This window comes from Schistocerca gregaria, chromosome 2, assembly GCF_023897955.1.
Source record: "Schistocerca gregaria isolate iqSchGreg1 chromosome 2, iqSchGreg1.2, whole genome shotgun sequence".
Lineage (NCBI taxonomy): Eukaryota > Metazoa > Arthropoda > Insecta > Orthoptera > Acrididae > Schistocerca > Schistocerca gregaria.
Window position 1 is genome coordinate 830,717,284 of NC_064921.1, and position 17,225 is coordinate 830,734,508.

The 17,225-nt window shown below is 42.4% G+C and overlaps 1 protein-coding gene across 1 annotated transcript in view; it reads left to right on the forward strand.

Annotated features, from left to right (window-relative positions):
* LOC126336000 (uncharacterized) overlaps positions 1-16,828 on the forward strand; it is a 113,030-nt gene extending 96,202 nt beyond the window's left edge. Inside the window, exon 7 of the mRNA XM_049999478.1 lies at positions 15,835-16,828. Within this exon, the coding sequence (XP_049855435.1) occupies positions 15,835-15,941 (107 nt within the window). The 3' untranslated portion in view covers positions 15,942-16,828. The remainder of the gene's footprint in view (positions 1-15,834) is intronic.
* Positions 16,829-17,225: the final 397 nt, after the last annotated feature.

Genomic DNA, 17,225 nt, shown 5'->3' on the forward strand with positions numbered 1-17,225 from the left:
GAGGGCGCTGCTGTTTCGTCACGCAGTCCTGACCACCCATCAGGGCACTTAGCCTGTGTTGGTTGCTGACAACACTGCTCCACGCGCGCGCGCGCACACACACACACACACACACACACACACACACACACACACACTCTCTCTCTCTCTCTCTCTCTCTCTCTCTCTCTCTCTCTCTCTCTCTCTCTCTATACCTCTACGAGGATGGTTTGATAAGTCTGGAACACTTTTGTTGTGCTTTCATGGTTGGTGCGCTTGATTATTCCAAGGATCGGATAAGGTATTCAACAACGTACAGCCTACAGTTCACTGATAACAGCCATCTGAATTGGTGTGTGTCGACTGAGACTATAAAAGGAGAAAATGTGGTTTCGAGCTATTTGTAAACATTTTCATTTCAAGGGTTGGACTTCCACACAGATCAAAACGGAATTGCATGAAGTTAAAGCGGTCTGTGCACCATCATTGAACACCATTTACTTTTGGTTTAATGAATTTAAATGTGGCCGGACGAGCACCGGAGACGAAGTTCGCTCTAGCTGTCCAGTTGAAGTCACCACAAAGGAACCATTCACAAAGTCCTTGATAAGGCAATGCGAGACCGCCGATTAAAAATTTTAGAGACTGCTGAGTCTGTAGGCGTCTAAAGTGAACGACTGCTTAATATCCTCCAAGGAGAACTGGCTAGAAGATGATACGTGCGACGTGGGCGCCCCGATTGCTCAGTCTCCCAAAAGCGCTTCCGGCACTACATTTCAACACAGTGTCTGGTGGTGTTTAATCATACTCCACAAGACTTCTTCCTCCGATTTGTGAATGTTGTTGAAACGTTGATCCATCATTGTAGGGTCTAGGAAGCCTGTATACTTGTTTCACTAGACAACAATGAAATAAATCAACTAAAGAGTTTTATTACAATAAGAAAATTCAAATGCTTAACGTTCGCAATTACACAGATGTGTCGCAATGAGAGGGTGACAGCCTGCCGTTGCGGCCGAGCGGTTCTAGGTGCTTCACTCCGGAACCACGCGGCTGCTGCAGTCGCAGGTTCGAATCCTGCCTCGAGCATGGATGTATGTGATGTCCTTAGGTTAGTTAGGTTTAAGTAGTTCTTTGTCTAGGGGACTGATGACCTCAGATGTTAAGTCCCATAGTGCTTAGAGCCATTTAGAGGGCGACATACAAAATAACCAGTCTTCCTCACCATAGACAATCCCAAGTCCGTGTTACATAAAGAGTACAAGCGAAGTGACGGGCGTTGAAGCTGCTATAGAAGTTGCTAATCTTGAAGCTGCTGTTGGATGTGCCGTCACCATTCGGTCGCGGCGCTTATGTCCTCTTCACATAGGGGCCACTGCTGTTGCGTTGTCGTCCTGGAGGTGCGATTGGCTGACTTCATCTCACAGCCATCTGTGCTCTCGTTCTCGACTAGTGTGCTGGCGCTTGACTTCACGCCGTAACAATCATTACACAACAGAGTCAAAACGGGAGTCAAAACAATGGACAAAGGCTGGTGAAAGTGCACTGAAGGAGGCAAGGAGCATTTCGTTTGGTAAGGAAATGGCCACTGTTTTTTGGGATTCCCAAGGAGTAATCCTCATAGATTACTCGGAGAAAGGTAGAACCATAATTGGACCCTATTATGCTTGGATGCTGGATTGTTTGAAACTTGGGTTGTCTGAAAGATGGCGGAGACTGGCAGGCGAAAATCTACTCGTCAACGAGTATCGCACATCAGTGATAACAATGGCGAAAGTGCATGAACTTGTCTCGGAAATTGTTCCTGATCCACCTTATTCACCAGACTTAGCTCCAAGTGGCTTCTTCCTGTTTCCTAATTTGGCTTGCTGGGAACGACTTTTCGTCAAATGAGAAAGTGATAGGTGCAGTCAGAGTATTCTGCAGAGTTTCACAGAACCTATTTTTCCCTTGGGATGAAAAAGTTACAGGAAGGGTGGGCCAAGTGTACATCCCTTAAAGGAGATGGTGTCAAGAAATAAGTTGAGTCGTTTACGATACAAAATTTTTTTTGCCTTTTTACCAAACTTAAACCACCTTCGTAAAATCTCTCACAGGGCGTATCGTAAACTATTGCATAATGAGATCTCGTCGCCTAGGAAAGTACAGACAAAATACTTCCCCAAAACTCGGCCATTTGATTCCAGTGGTGCGTATTTTCCCGGGGTTAACTTTCTCCAGGTATCTAACAACTCTCAGAAAATTCAGTGTCACATTCGCTTAAAAGTGCTCACAAATACGCGAAAAAAGCTAGGACTCTTGAAAAGGTGACCAACAGTAAGATTAAATATTCAGTCTTCAAAACGAATCAGCCAAAAAATCTGTCATTTAAATTATTTGTCTTCAGTGATTGCGGTAACATTAGTTTTCCTGCTGTGAAGTGCGTGGCAAAGGGATTTTTGTTATACTGTACTAGGTGAATCAAAATTCTCGCACTCGGACGCCACAGCGTGATTCTTTGCATGCCAACGATACAGAAAGTCTCTATTAAGACGCATTCTGTGCATATTTTGGGTGTAAAACGGTCATCAAAGAAAGGTAATTTGACATCGATGTAATTACGTGCACGGCAAGACCATGGTTCCATAGTGTATAGCTGTGCTGCGAAGTTAGCCCACTGGGCAGAATTTTTGTTCTGAACATCAGGGTCTGCGAATCCATTTATGGGCCTAGATGTAATCGATGGAACAAATAGCAGGAAGATGCACCGGAAACTGGGTTCGAATACAGCTGAAGTAGTGATGAACAACGAACTCTGACGACGTGGAAAGATAATTTTTGTGGTTGCAGCGGAACTATTTAGGTAAAAAAAAGTAGGGTTAGGCCAAGGAGAGAAGGGGAATATCTGTTTTCATTGTACTTTGGGTTAAGGGGTATAACTGAAGAAAAAGGAACCAAAATTTTCAATTAGCAGAAACCAGAGTAAACACATAAAAGCAAAGGCAAATTACGTCTTGAGAAGTGAAATAATAAAAACAATTGTGCTCTCATATATGTATTGGTATTAAATAATTCACGTGTTTTGTGTGAGATCTGCTGTAAATGCTGTACATTGATTATGAAGCCAGATTCCATATCAGTGTAACATTAGAAAGTAAAATTAGACCTAGACCTGCTATCTTAGTTATATACTCCGGTATTCTGACGCAAAGCTTTATCCACAGTGCCAAGTAAACAGCACACGTGCAAACTATTGATGAATATATTTATAGTACATGTGAGTGGAGTGTCACCAAATTGTGTTTCCTCGACGACCATTCTCTGCCAAAAATTTAGACAGGACGAAATTTTCCTACGGACATTTATGAACTATTAGTATGCCAAGGATCATGAGGTGGCGTGCGAATGTGCTAATAATGGTTCACCCGGTATACTAAGATTTCTAGCAGTTACATTTACGGGTAGAAAGAGAACAAGGAATGAACGATTCAGTGTCTTCCACCGTGGTATGAGGTGGGATAGCGGCAGTGGAGTTGCTGCAGTTGTAGCGGGAACTTACGGGGCGGGGGTTGTCAACCGAGGAGCGCGGAAATGGAATGAGGTTACAAATTTTTTTGCCGAAGAGTTGGGACAACGGAAGGGAGTGTAAATCAGAATTTCAGGGTTAGGTTATTTTGAAATACTTACTGCAAAAAACAGGAATACATATAACTAAACGGTATAGTTTTCTTCAAATGAATGCGCTTATTAGGTGAGGAACTTAGGACCAGGTCGGGGATACACAAATCAATGTGTCGCGAAAGAAGTTGCGGCGAGTTAACGAGGAAGGGTACATCGCTTGGGTGGATTAGTGGTTGTATTGAGAATTTCTGGAAGGGAAAATCTATGCTAATATATTTGAGGATGTTTATCGGATGAAGTTGTTGAAGACGTTTGGTCAGTGGAATGGGACATGTTGGGACCAATATTGTTATTCGGAAGACATGACGACGTTGTTAAACTTGTAGCTGACGCTGATCAGGCGGGTACCGATGTATCCAGTGTGAATGCATCTTGTGCTGACGTCACGGTGAAGCTTACGGGGCGTCAGCAGTGGTAATAGACGTACGATGTAAACTGATGTTTCAGTAGCTGCAAAGGGGAAGTTTAGCGGCTTTGATGGTTGGGGGGGATGGGGGGACGGTGGTGGTAAGTGGGACGAAACTGCTGAGGGCACACTACTTAATCTAACTTAAAGTAACTTACGCTAAGAACAACACACACGCACCCATGCCCGAGGGATGACCAAAACCTCCAACAGGGGGAGGCGTGGGGGTTGCGTACGAACCTTGACAATGAGGCTAAGACCGCGCGGCGCGACCGTGGGGAGAGGGCGCACGCTAATGGCGGCGTAGGTGGGAGAGTTGGAAGGGATTGAATGAACACAGGATAGATGTATACGTGGTTACAGATGTGGAATAGAGGGGCATAGAAATTACGTATGTCTATAGAAAGAAGAGAGGGTGTGTAACATACGCTCTCGTCCATTGTTATGGATGGAAGTTGAAACACTCCCTTATTGTGTAACCTGAGCTTCTCCTGGCGTTAACTATGTTCAAAGTACTTAGGGGCATTCAGCCAGGTTGAATTTTCGACAACTGCTGATATTTCGGCGGATGCACACTCCGCCATTTTCAAGGCTTAACTGCAACGACCAGACGAAGTGCAGAAAACACGAGAGCTCGGTTCTGCGAGTCTGAACAGAAAAGATAACACACACCTAAACAAAAGCCACCAAAGATGAACGAAGTCAGAGCTATCGATAGTAAGAAACTATGGACTGGTAGTTGAGGAAACGTTAACTCTGTCCCTATGCTTTTTAACAAGTGAAAGAGCAGGATTCCAGGCCGAGTTTAAACAAAAGCCTCAATCCCTATTCACAAGGTTGCTAGCCAATTTAATTTCAACAGACTCCTTAATCACACTATCCCAATAGCCGGAAGTGCATGCTAATATCTCGGTATTATTATACCACATGGGGTGACCAGTGTCCAAACAATGTTCGGCAATAGCAGATTTGCTAGGCTGCTGTAGTCGCGTGTGCCGTTTATGTTCAATACACCGGTCCTCCACGGTCCTGATGGTCTGACCAATGTATGCCATGCCACAGCTACAAGGAATGCGATAAACACCTGCCTTACGTAAACCAAGATCATCCTTAACAGACCCCAAAAGCGCTTTAATCTTAGATGGAGGTCGGAAAACACATTTCACATTGTATTTCCGTAAAATACGACCTATCTTGTTTGAAGTGCTTCCTATGTAGGGCAAAAAGGCAATAGATTTAGGAGTCAACTGAGAATTATCATCAGTCACCTGGCGCACAGTTGGTTGATATCGCAACGCCCGTTCAATCTGTCTTTCACTATACCCATTGTGGCGGAAGGTAGCCTCAAGATGGGCCAGCTCAGCAGCAAAGTCTAAACGTCGGAGATGACATGTGCCCTGTGTACCAGGGTACGAAGTACCCCTTCACGTTGGGCCGGATGATGACAACTGTCCGCCTGCAGATACAAGTCAGTGTGAGTACGCTTCCTATAAACTTCATGTCCCAACGATCCATCCATCTTCCTCCTAACCAAAACGTCAAGAAAGGGAAGGCAACCATCCTCTTCCACCTCCATGGTAAAACGAATGTTGGGGTGGATCGAGTTAAGATGTTCTAATAAGGCATTCAAATTCTCCCTGCCATGCGGCCAAACAACAAAAGTATCGTCAACGTATCTGAAAAACAGTCAGGTTTCAATGGCGCCGACTCCAATGCACGCTCCTCGAAGTCTTCCATGAACAGATTTGCAATCACAGGAGATAACGGGCTACCCATCGCAACTCCATCTGTCTGCTCGTAATACTGGTCATTGAATAAGAAATATCGGCAGTTGTCGAAAATTCAACCTGGCTGAATGCCCGTAAGTACTTTGAACTCCCTTATTGAACCACCATTATTGACTAGTGAATAATAGCCTAACAGCTTAGAAGAGTTTGACCGTGTGCAACTGATAAAGGCTGATCCGTTAATATTTCCGCTGGAGTTGTTTCGTATCAAATCTAGCAAACCTAATTAGGATGTCAGGTAGCAATAATCGGTACATACTTCGTTGTTAAGGTTCTATATATCTTGTCTAAACAGCATGAATGAGGCAATTACTCTCTTCGTGTGACAAAATAATAATGGTTAACTTACAACAGGTCGCCTATTAATATCGTCAGACGCCAATATTCTTCATGTAGCACTGAATGCACAATCCTCACTGCAATCCAAATCGTGGCTGCTTGGCGCGGTTGTCGCGTAATCACGGTGCAAAATGAGCTCTTAACACATCAACAAACCACTCAGTTAATGCCATTTACTTATTTGCTGGAGGTCAGGCCCAGGCCCACTTGTAACTGCGGTCAGCCGTCCCGCCGAAATCCGCCCTTCTCGCTTTGCAGCCAACAACTTAGTCGGAGTCTCAACACTGTCTACTTGGCAGCACCGGGCGCTTGCCTATCTATAGTACCTACTGCGACCTACGTGAGGCAAAGATATTCGTGCTCAATACGTAAGGGGTGGTTGACCCCTTACAAAGTGCACATGCGTTATCGGTGTTGAAGCTATAAATTAAAAGGTCGCTACCAGCCGAAGCAGTTCTTTACATACAAAAGATCAGACCGAAATGGAAAATTTTCTGATTGCATAATCAGAATTAAAAGGACCTACATTAATTCACTCAAGTTAAGCAAAATCAAATTACGTAATCAGACAATAAACTGCATACGTGACATACGGTATTGGTTTCCTACTAGCACATTTATTCTTAAATTCACGGATGAGAAATACGGTGAAACATCGTGATTCAGTAGCTGGCTGGTGTCAGAAAATGACACACATCACCAGGCCACATTAAGAAACGCAGCTTTTACATTTAAATTTATCGTACGGGAGATGAAAGCAGAGGAAAAGCAACTCTCAGCTTAATATAATCAAACTGAATTACAGAATTTCGGAGAGACATCAATTATCATTAGAGCATGAAATTACGGCAAAGGGATTTATACCGACGGAAACAACTTTTCTAAAACAAGACACGGCAATTCACGCTCACAATATACGAGGGTTGCCCAGAAAGTAATGCATCGCATTTTTTCTCAGTAGAAAACAATGCAACGAATGCGCAACAATAAGTATGTTGGCTCCACCACAAGAATTGGTACCAACAGGGCATACACGCCCTTGTTTCAGGCTGGAGGAAGACCATAGAACGGGATGGAGATTACGTGGAAAAATAGGGTGTGTAGATAAAACACCATTCTTTCGTGCGTGTAATTCTCCTTATGTGCAATAAAGAATTGTTGGAGAAAAGAATGCGGTGCATTACTTTCTGGGTAACAGTTGCATGTGAGGAAAGGGAAAGAACATGTGGGCGAAGAAATCACTGATCGAGCAGCACCTTGCTGAAACAGATAACAATCACGAAATCACTGAATAGTGTGTACATGACTAAAACGGTTAGATTAAATCACCAAGAATGGACAACAGATGAAAGAGACTAGGAAAGCTGAAGGTCCCCACAAACAAAAGTTTACCTAAAATACGCCCTAAAAACTACGAAAATCACATAAGATGTTAGAGTGTAACAAGGATCAGAGATCAAATACAGAAACTAGAGCTGACGGCTCACTGAACGAGGAAGACGTTGAAATATGTGTAACTAAGCGTACATGAAAATCGGTACATATAGGCTCATATTAATAAGGCACGTAAAGACCCATAAATCATATTAGAAAGTAGCACACGTACACGAAGACACAATTTCTCATATTCGCACAGGGTAAAGATCGCTGTAACTTGGCCTAAACACTACGCTGTGCAGAACCACCCCATGGCAATGTTCCAAAGGAACGGAGCAAACCAAGAATACTCACTAAATCGAAACCTCGAACAACCCATAATATTAATAAAGCATTATGCTTTTAAGTGAATACATCTTGAAAAAAGGGAGAAAACGCTTCAGTTTGGCTGAAGAACTTAAGCATACGTAGCTACTTTACTGTAGCAAGACCGCATTTAAGAAAAAGGAACCGTGTTCACCAACAACCAGCGGCAAAGTGCCTCCCAAGCGATAGTACCCAGAGAAACACTTAGGAAAAACGGAAAGAACTGAGGTGTCGTTACCGCAACGAACATCAGCAGACAAGAGACGAACAGTAAGGACAGACCTCTTTGCCCAGGTGAAGAAATATTTAGTTACCTGTACCCCAGCAGACGAAAAGCAACTAGTCTGCCACACGCTTTGTAAATCCGAAAAGACACACATACTATCTCATTCTTTCACACATATGGCAAGGTAAAGGAGGCTGTCATTACATAAACATGGATGTGGATTACAGAGGATAAGTAACTGAATTGTATAGTTCATGAAAATTCTGATGTAAAGCATAAGTTTTTTTTTTTTGCATCTAAACTTCAGATTATTACTGAATTTATGTCAGTGCCGCCTTTCAGTTGTTCTGGGCGTGTCTAAAGTAGTACACCGCAGACTGACGGTTCAGAAACTGAGACGGGATCCAAAGAAAGCTGGTGTGAAATGGTTCTATACAGACGTTTGAGGTGTCTACTGTCAAAGCTCCAAGTGCGGAAATAGGTGGATTAAATCACTTTCTCACGATATTTGAACCGCGTCTGGAGCAGTTGTAACCCAGTTGGTCATCAAGGCGAACTGAACATGAAAACACAAACACACACACACACACACACACACACACACACACACACACACACACACACACACACCACTCCATACTGCTTCATCTACACGCCAGAGTTGTATTGGTTCGCCAGCGGTGGCGTACCTAATTCCGAGAGATCCAGTAAAGGTGCTGGCTGGGGCAGCAGACTAACATCTCTGTGTGAATACGTGTTATTCAGAAGTGCGATACAAAGTTTCTTCGAACATGCTAGCTTGTCTGAAGGAACATTGCATCGTATTTCTGAAAGACACAGACGTTACAGTATCGTATTTGTTCGCCGATAACGGGTAAGCGGATTTCAATTAAATTCTCTCCTATTTACGGGAATATACAATAAGTAATGAATGTACGAGGGCAGGTTGTAGACACTGGGTTGACCACATATGGAAATTTGAACCTGGCCGTGATGCATACTCAGATAGCCTAACAGTAAGGCGACCTCTCGCGAGAAGCGGCAAATCCGGGATCACGTCTCGGTCCAGCACAAATTTTCAATAAACCTGATCGTTGTCCATAGACGCAACTGCCAGTCTCTCTCATTTACCTCTGTATGGAGGACAGCACAAGCAATTTCATTACATCCTTGCGTTGTCTTGTTGAGAGACAACAGATCAGAAATGTAATGGCCCCTGTCCAATTTACCTGATTCGCGAAACAGAGGTGTCCGTCTTGTATACAAGACGGCATCCCTTAACATAACGCCAAGTGCTTGATCTGTATGGCGACGACGAATGAAATATGGAAACGTTCGTTCTCCTCGTTTGCCTTTACCAAAGTATACGCCAGCGTGATACTGGGCACAGAACCGTTTCGTCGTTGGCTGAGTAGCTGTCAGCATCCTCTGCATCTCCGCCAACGGAAGTCTCAACTGTGGTCGCTATGCCGACAATGGGCAGTGTTATGGACGTTGGCGCACTCTGTGTGGATACTTCCTGCAGACGAGAGCTTTCCCTGACAGAAGGTCCGTGAGGTGGCCACCTCGTGGACCTTCAGTGAGGTCGTTGCCCAGTTAAAAATATACTGAAGAGCAAAAGAAACTGATATTGGCATGCGTATTCAAATACAGAGATATGTAAACAGGCAGAATACTGCGCTACTGTCGGCAACACATATATAAGACTACAGGTGTTTGGCGTAGTTATTAGATTTGTTTTCTTTGGCGCGTGATGACTGGGTGTTGTGTGATGTCCTTAGGTTCGTTAGGTTTAAGTAGTTCGAAGTTCTAGGGGACTGATAACCACAGATGTTTAGTCCCATAGTGCTCAGAGCCATTTGAACCATTAGATTTGTTACTGCTGCTACAATGGTAGGTTATCAAGATTTAAGTGAGTTTGAAACTTCTTGGCAGATTAAAACTGTGTGCCCGACCGAGGCTCGAACTCGGTACCTTTGCCTTTCGCGGGCAAGTGCTTCGGTAGCTCAGGTGGTAGAGCACATGCCCGCCAAAGGCAAAGGTCCCGAGTTCGAGTCTCGGTCGGGCACACGGTTTTAATGTGCCAGGAAGTTTCATATCAGCGCACACTCATCTGCGGAGTGAAAATCTCATTCTGTTAAGTGAATTTGTTACAGTCGCGTGCACGAGCGGTGGCACACAGCATCTCCGTGGTAGCAATGTACTGGGGATTTTTCCAAAAGACTATTTTACGAGTGCACCGTGAACAGCAATAATCCAGAAAAACATCAAATCTCTAACATAGCTGTGGCCAGTAAAAGATCCTGCAAAAACGGGACCAACGACGACTGAAGAGAATCGTTCAACGTGATAGAAGTGCAACCTTTCCGCAAATTCCTGCAAATTTAAATTCTGGACCACCAAAAAGTGTCAGCGTGTGAACCATTGAACATCGGCTTTCGGTTGCCGAAGGCCCACTCGTTTACCTTCGATGACTGCACAGCACAAAGCTTTACGCCTTGTCTAGCCCTATCAACATCGATATTGGACTGTTGATGACGTCGAACAGTCTCGTTTCAAATTTTATCGATTGGATGGACGTGTATGGCGATGGACACAGTCTTTTCAATCCATGGACCCTGCATGCCAGTAGGAGACTGCTCAAATTGGTGTAGGCTCTATTATGGTACGGAGCGAGTGCAGTTGGTGTGATGTGGGACCTCTGATAGGTCTAGATACGACTCTCTCATATGATACATACGTAAGCATCCTGTCGAATCACCTGCATCCATTCATGTCGATTGTGAATTCCGAATGATTTGGGCAATTCCAGTAGGGCAATGCGATATCGCACACGTCCAGAAGTGCTACAGAGTGGCTTCAGGAACTCTCTCCTGAGTTGAAACACTTCCGCTGGCCACCAAACTCTCAAGACATGAACTTTATTGAGCATGTCTGGGATACCTTGCAACGTGATATTCAGAAGAAATCTGAACCCCTCGTACTCTTACGGATTTATGGACAGCCCTGCAGGATTCATGGTTTGTTCTCTGCAGAACTACTTCAGACATCAGTCGAGTCCATGCCACGTCGTGTTGCGGCACTACACAGTGTTAGCCACGTGTACCAGTTTCTTTAGCTCTTCTGGTAGGGAAGGGTGGCAGTCTTTAATACGTTATAAACTGCTCCGCATGTGGGGACTGCCTTCACCCCACCTATGAGATTTGCATGTTGACTTTTCGTCATGGCACTAATGACCCAAATCATTAGCATCACAATCATCATCATCTTTAGCTCTTGCTGATTTTTAATTTTTTACAAGAATGACAGTGCATCCTGTCATAAATCAGTCTCCGTGAGGCAATGGTTTGTAAACAATAAATTCCTAAAATTGACTCGTCATTTCAGAGACCCGACCTGAATCCAGAGGAACACCTTTGGTACTAGTCAGAACGTTCACATAGCACATCACTATCTTATCTGGTTTTGGATCTTAAGACAGAAAGGATAGCCATGCTTCCATAGACATTCAGAAACCTTGTAAGTTTTATACAGACTTCTAGTTCGTAATAAGGAAACGGTATGTGTACTAAACCTGTCGCTATCAATGTGATGACGAGTACTTTTAAATTACGATTACAATGTCTGACTTAGAATCGCCTTTGTTACCCTACTTTTGAACACTAACAGGTCTGTGCAAATTAATCTAAAACGTGTGATTATTTCTAAAACGCATTTATCTGTAAATGAGCCGATTTACGAACAACGGCATAAAAGAATACACTCAGAACGACTTTTTCACGAAATACTAAGACACAATGACTGCTACGTAACGTAAATGTGTTCTGTTATGGAAAACGGATCTGTTGGATAGAAATAAAATTTTGATCAAAACTGTTACTATAATCCTCGTAACGTGTTCATTTAGGCCCTAAAGTATATTCTTGCCTTAAAATGGAAAAAGCGGCTCTCCTCGGCTGATGACCTGAACGTAACCACTGTGCGGCAGTTTCACTTCTTAAAGTATTTTATTTTACGGTGTTTTCATTAATTAAACTCCTTCTCTTTCTGAAAATAATATTCATTGTATACGCAATAGCGCAAGGCGTGACAGAGCAGGTTTTATCGTATCTTCTTTTCATTAAATAATGGCGAGAAGTTCCATGAAATATTTGTAAAATGACTAGGAAGTATTTGGGAATTATATGGAATCCTTTTCATGACACAGAAATAATTCGTACTAACATAAATTACAACTTAGCATTTTCACATATCATAAAATTTACCTTTCTATACGGTTTTTGAATTACATCAGATTCGCACTTTCGTTTTTGATGAAATTCTTTATCTACCAATTGAGTGAGGAAATTAATTGAAATACTGAACACAAGACTGACAATCCTCAAAGTGGAACACGTAGGTATTATTAAACGCAATGAAAACCTGACATTACAGTTGGCTGTTTGCTTTGAAAATGAAGTATTTTTGACTGACAGTACGATGAGTAAGATAATTAGAATGCTGCAAACATGAAGTGATAATGCGCTCTGGATACGAGCACGTAGATACTGTTGCACACAATTAAAATTTCATACTACATTAACTACTATCTAGCGCTCGCACCAAATAAAGCATTATGCAGATTACCTTTTTCCAGATGAGCTGTCTCTTCACCAGATCACCTCAAATCATGTTTTATACTCAAATTAAACATCACTGATCATGTAAGATACAAATATCTGTGCGGCAGATTCGCCATCCAAGCAATTCACAAACCGCTGACACAAAACCCTGCCCTGCCCTGCCACCAAGCAATAACACAACCGCTGGTAACCAAGGAATATGTCACTCATGTATTCAGGCATGCAAAGATGTACGTAGTGGCAAGAATGCTGACGAACTGACTTATCACGATATACGTTTTTATTTCTCACAATGTTTATACATTTAAATCTCAGTGTTCCCAGCACACGTCTAGCCGTCATAGAGGTAAAGTGTGGACGCACCTCAGACTGATGTCCTCCGTTAGGTATATGAATACTTTGGATCAAATAATGTACATCATCTAAATAAGATTTCTTAATGAGGAACCTGCTGTGCAATCATTTCCAACACACATACTGTATGTGGTGATACTCCTGCCTGCTTCGTCCAGTTGCGCTGAAACGCTAGCGACTTGCATACTGAAGCTTAACAATTTGAAGTTTGATGCATGCCGTCTTCATGGTGTTAAAATATTAATGACCAGCAGCCTATATCGATAGAGTAAAGATGTTATTGAAAATAGACTAAACTTTCTCGGTTTTGCCGATAACAACCACTTACGGCAACTACGAAAATTTTGAACAAAAGTTAGATGTAGTTGGCTGCAGTGGTGTTGACTGCTGTCCACAAGACAGACTTAAACAAGTGCGTTTCAGCGCAACTGTGCAGCTTCCTTACTGACAGCTTTTCCTAAAATATTAGAAAAATTATGTACTTCGAGTAGTCGCGCATGTAAGAGGAAACAATTAACTTAGCATATCACAGTTTGGATTCCAGAAGGGTTGCTCAACTGAAAATACTTTTTATAAATTTACTCAAGCTTTAAATATAAATCGCCAGCTAGTATTTTTTTTTTTTTTTTTTTTTTTTTTTTTTTTTTTTTTTTTTTTTTTGGGGGGGGCGATCTCTCCAAGACGTTTGATTGCGTAGATCATGATACTCTCCTATAAAACTGGAACTGATGGCTTCATGCAGAGCTGGTTTGAACGTACTTAAACAGAATGCAGACGTTGTGCTGATAATTAAGACAGTGTCGGAAAGGTAGAAAACTACAGTGATTGGGAGGAAATCAGAAAGGGAGTCGCAAAGGGTTCAATTATGGGTCCACTCGTGTTCCTTATATGTTAATGACCTTACACTTGAAATTATACAAGGGAAACTGGTACTTTTTGGAGACAATACCAGTGTTCTAATAAATACTATTAAAGAGCAAGCAACAGAAGCGTTAGTAGATGATATTTTCCAAAGAATTTTGAATGGTTCTCTGAAAATGGACTGTTGCTAAAAAAAAATACCGCACAACGTTCAATTCTGTACAAAAAATAGTCATACCAACAACTGATGTAGCACATGGGCAGCAGTCAATAACTAGGACAGAATGCTCCATATTTTTGGGTACCTGTTGATGAAAACTTGGACTGAAAGGAGGAAATTACTGAACTTTTCTCGAACTGTTACGTTCTGCTGCTTTTGCTCTTCGTACAGTTGTTAAACTTGGAAACAAATGAATCATCCTCCTAACATATTTCGTATATTTCCAATCAGTATTGTCTTAAGAAATAATGTTCTGGGTTAACACATCACAGAAAGAAATTCCTGATCGCACAAAAGTGAGCAGAGAATAGCATGTGGTGTTCTCTCACGGACTTCGTGTAGGTACCTCTTCAAGGAGCTACGCATTTTAACTGCGGAGTGGCAATATATGTACCCGCTAATGAAATTCGTCGTAGACAATCCATCATAATTTGAGAACAGTGATTTCTATACCTACAAGACTAGAGGGAAAAATGACCTTTGTTGCCCACTGTTAAAGCTGTCAGTTGCTCAGAAAGTAGTTAAATAGGTAATAACAAATATTTTTGGATTATTTGTCCAATAGTGTAAATTGTCTCACAGGTAGCGTAGCAAGTTTTAAGTCTAATTTAAAACAATTTCTCCTGGACGATTCCTTCTACTCCATTGACGAATTTATATCTTAAAAAATGTTAGCCAGTCGACAAAATAAAGTGTGCTTACTTCGGTAGTGGCCGTGCGGTTCTAGGCGCTTCAGTCAGGAACCTCGTGTCCGCTACGGTCGCAGGTTCGAATCCTGCCTCGGGCGTGGACGTGTGTGATGTCCTTAGGTTAGTTAGGTTTAAGTAGTTCTACGTTCTAGGGGACTGATGACCACAGATGTTAAGTCCCATAGTGCTCAGAGCCGTTTGAACCATTTTGCTCGAGTAGGACTACAAACAAATAGGAATTACAATTATGAACAATTTAAATCGGAAGGAACACATAGGAAACGTTGTGGGAAAGGCTAACCAAAGATTGCGTTTTATTGCCAGGAGGCTTAGAAAATGTAACAGAGCAACTAGAGAGACTGCCTACACTACGCTTGTCCGTCGTCCTGTAGAATACTGGTACGTGGTTTGGGATTCTTAGCAGATACGATTAACGAACTACATCGAGAAAGTTGAAAGAAGGGCAGCAAGTTTTGTATTATCAAAAAATAGGAGAAAGAGTATCACTGAAATAGTACAGGATTTGGGGTGGACATCATTAAAACAAAGGCGTTTTTCTTCTCACCAAATTTCATTCACCAAATTTCTGCTCCGAATGCGAAAATAGTTTGTTGTTTCGACCTGCATAGGAAGAAACAATCATCATAATAAAATAAGGGAAATCAGAACTCGCACTGAAATATATAGGTGTTGGTTTTTTCCGCGCGCTGTACGAGATTGGAATAATAGAGAATTACTGTGAAAGTGATTCGATGAACCTTCTGGTAGGACTTCCATGTGATTTTCAGAGTATCCGTGTAGATGTAGATGAAAAACTGTGTTTATTAATATTAACACTAATGATCTACACATCTCCTGTAAACTGACTCACTCCACATCGTTTTGATAAAAGAATCGTTCAACTGCTCTACGTAACATGTAACTAACTCCGCCGTCCTCTGGCCACAGGCGCCATCACGTACTGCCACCTGGTGGTGGACGGATTCGCTCAGCAGCTGCGAGAACGTCGCCGGTCCCGGTTGGCTGCAGTCAACTGCGAGAAGGCCTGGGACTGAGGTCGCTTTCGGCCCTGCGGATTGTCTGAAGGCGAGCATCGCGAAGGGAGGCTGCTGGCTGCATCCAAAGTGTCCCGACACAGCCTGCGTGGTCCGACCTCGGCGGTGCTTCCGTGATGGAGCGCCGAGACGAGTGGCAGAACTGGTGTTCCTTAACTCATACCAAAGTAACTTTTCCACCCCCACCTTTCACTCCCAAACTCCCTTCTGGGGCCTGCACTCTGCTGATCATTCTCCTGTGGAAAAAGTTCAATGTATGAAAGAGAACGTAAAATAACAAACTATGGGCTTATAGTGCACATATTAATAACGAGGAGTGAGGAGGAAGCAGCAGAGTTTCCAGATGGTGTCGTGCGTGTCATTGCTAGCATGTTATTAACGAGAATACAATGAACTGTTTCGCAGTGAAAATAACTGCAGGTACTAGCATACGATATTTTCAACTGTTGAACACGGTGCCATTTTAATCAAACTTTTGCAGGCATCTTCCTCCTGTGGAAACGTGATTTTCTTCAGCAGCGACCATGTCTCTTTGTGCTTGCTTCGAACTGTACCTCTATCGCTACTGTCTTTTTTTTTGTTCAGTGGTTGATATGGAGTGACGTGTGCGTTTTAGTGTGTCTGAAAAGACAAAAAAATAGCGCTGCATTGTGACAATTGTGGATTTAGCTATAAGAAATTAGCTGTAAGAAATTATCAGTTGTTCCACAGTCGTATTACCTGAACGTATCTGTTGACGCAAAGGAAACGTACTACCGGCACATGAATATGAGAACTTTTAATACGTGATGCAGGACCACATGAAACTATATAGTCTTAGTATTGACGTGATGTTTTATGTATACAGACATTGTTACTATTGCCTGTGACAATACTGAAATAGACACTTTGATTTAATTAGTTTTTATCTAGACATTAATCAACGCCTCTTAAATGACACCACCATCTAGCATCAGTGAAGGAATTGGAAGTTACATGTAAACACAAGCACCTGTAGCACTGCCTTTATTCTGTTGTTCTGTGCGAAATGTGCAGCTGTAAGATGTAACTCACTACAAAATTTTGGATTTCTCTTATTAATCCTGAGCAGACATAGAATCTAACATCCGGCAAGCACAAATAAGCCTAGGGTATAATGCGAGGGCCTTTTGAGAGTCTCAGTATAGCTATTAATAAAAATAAATATCCTGAATGAGTAAGCGAGCATTGCAAACTTTTGTGAATAAAACTTTCTACATCGCTTAATTTTTTCTTTATTTAGAAGCAGTTCTCGGCTATTTCTAT